Genomic DNA, 2,384 nt, shown 5'->3' with positions numbered 1-2,384 from the left:
AGTGTGCAAGTAATGTCAGGGAGTTTCAAAATCCAATACCTCAACTAGGATAGGGCAACTAGAATAAAATAAAGTGAGGGAAAGAGTTGCAGCTCTGCTTTGCATTCAGCTCAGTCTTTTGCAGCAATACGTCAAACCTCATTGATCATACATTTGTCTGAATATGAGTTAGCCAGCCTTTTGTTTTATTTCCAGTTTTCTTCATAGAAGTTTGTTCTAATGTTTTTCTGCCTTCTCCCCTTCAACAGACAAGCAAGTACAAAGTCAGAGAATGCCCAACAGCAGCTCTGTGAGCGAGTTCCTCCTGCTGGCATTCGCAGACACGTACGAGCTGCAGCTCCTGCACTCTGTGCTCTTCCTGGGCATCTACCTGGCTGCCCTCCTGGGCAACGGCCTCATCCTCAGCGCCGTAGCCTACGACCACCGCCTCCACACCCCCATGTACTTCTTCCTCCTCAACCTCGCCCTCCTCGACTTGGGATTCATCTCCACCACTCTGCCCAAAGCCATGGCCAATGCCCTCTGGGACACCAGGGCCATATCCTATCAAGGATGTGCTGCTCAAGTTCTCTTTTTTGTCTTCTTCTTTGGTTCAGAGTATTCAATTCTAACTGTCATGGCCTACGATCGCTACATTGCCATCTGCAAGCCCTTGCACTACGGGAGCCTCCTGCGCAGCAGAGCTTGTGCCCAGATGGCAGCAGCTGCCTGGGGCAGTGGCTTTCTCAATGCTGTCCTGCACACAGCCACTACATTTTCCCTGCCCCTCTGTCGAGGCAATGCTGTGGATCAGTTCTTCTGTGAGATCCCCCACATCCTCAAGCTCTCCTGCTCAGATGCCTTTCTCAGGGAAGTTTGGGCACTTGTGTTTAGTATTTTTTTGGCCTTTGGTTGTTTTGTCTTCATAGTGGTATCTTATGTGCAGATCTTCAGGGCAGTGCTGAGGATACCCTCTGTGCAGGGCCAGCACAAAGCCTTTTCCACGTGCCTCCCTCACCTAGCTGTCGTCTCCCTGATGGTCAGCACTGCCATGTTTGCCTACCTGAAGCCTCCCTCCATCTCGTCGCCATCCCTGGACTTGGTGGTGTCACTTCTGTACTCAATAGTACCTCCAGCAGCGAACCCTCTCATCTACAGTATGAGGAACTGGGAACTAAGGGATTCCATCAGGACTCTACTTGAATACACACATCTTCAGCAAATTCACCTATAATACTATGCCTAATATTAGAAATCCTAGTTTTTCTCAGAAATAAAATAATATCATGTCTTCTGTTATTAAATGTCTGTATTATTATTTTCTCTAAGTATTTCACTTTTGAATTAAATAATATTATTTTTAACCCCCCCTAGAATCAATTATTTTCCTATTAAAGACGGCTCCCTGTGTAGATAAACCCAATAATAAAGCCATTAGAACTTCACTGGTCTTGGCTGCCATCTCTTCCCATCTCTTCTGGAGCTGGGGGAGCAGCCCCAGCATGCAGGAGGGGCTCAGGGCCAAGAGCCCAGCTGCCACATGCAGGAGCAGCCCCGGTGGCCTCGGGGCTGCCCCTCACTGCCCGCTGGGCTCTGCCTCTCTGCTGCCTTTGGTTTGGGGCTGCTGCTTCCCTGGAGCCATGGCCATGGCCAGCAGCAGGATGTGGCATTTTCACTATTGCTCTTTAGGCTTCCACATTGTTCTGGGTAAACCCTCAGATCTCATGTACTTTGGTGACAGTCCTGTTCTCTCTGCAGTGGCATCCCTGTGGCTGCAGGCAGCAGCAAGCACTTTGCAACCCTGGGTCAAAGCTGCCTCCCTGCTAGCACCACAGTAACAAGAGGGGCTGCTGAGGGCAAGCCCAGGACCCTGGACACCTCTTCCAAATGTGCTATCAGGAACACAGCCAAAGGGTTGCTCCCTTCTCTTCTCTATTCTGGGTGTTCATCATAGAGTGAAGGACACAGGCTGAAAGTCCCAGGGTGGTCCCTGAGGAACCAAGGGCAACACTAGGAGCTCCCATTATGACAGAACTTGCCTAAGGAGATGACAACTGATCTTAAATTTATCTGCATGGGACTGCACCCCCTGCAGCGGGGCAGATGGCAGATTCCAGCCTGTAGAGGAATCTGGAGCTGCCAGGAGATGTCAGGGGATCTGCAAGGACAATGTGCTCAGTGGGTAGTGATTAGAACCTCCTAAAATGTGTGATCATCCAAAGAAGGGTCTGTTAAAGGAAAAGGTGAATCTGAGAAGTCCATGGGCTAAAGGAGGGCTCTGCAATGCCAGAAGACGTGGTGGAGAGCCAGCAGGTGAAGGCCCGTAAGACTGCAGAGTAATTGCGGATATACATTTTGAAGTGCTGTGGCGAGGTCTGGTGCAGCACTCGCCTGCCCTTTGTGTT

General features: G+C 50.1%; 1 protein-coding gene across 1 annotated transcript; it reads left to right on the top strand.

Moving 5' to 3' along the window:
• Nucleotides 1–271: 271 nt before the first annotated feature.
• On the top strand, nt 272–1,213 carry LOC311216111 (olfactory receptor 14C36-like; the record flags this gene model as incomplete). The annotated part of the gene is made up of 1 exon (XM_084297657.1): nt 272–1,213. One exon carries the CDS (start codon nt 272–274, stop codon nt 1,211–1,213), a length of 942 nt encoding a protein of 313 aa, XP_084153783.1.
• Nucleotides 1,214–2,384: the final 1,171 nt, after the last annotated feature.

Source organism: Netta rufina, assembly GCF_964035555.1.
Source record: "Netta rufina genome assembly, chromosome: 18".
Taxonomy (NCBI): Eukaryota; Metazoa; Chordata; class Aves; order Anseriformes; family Anatidae; genus Netta; species Netta rufina.
Note: the sequence above shows the minus strand (reverse complement) of the source record. Positions and strands in the feature narration are given on the sequence as shown.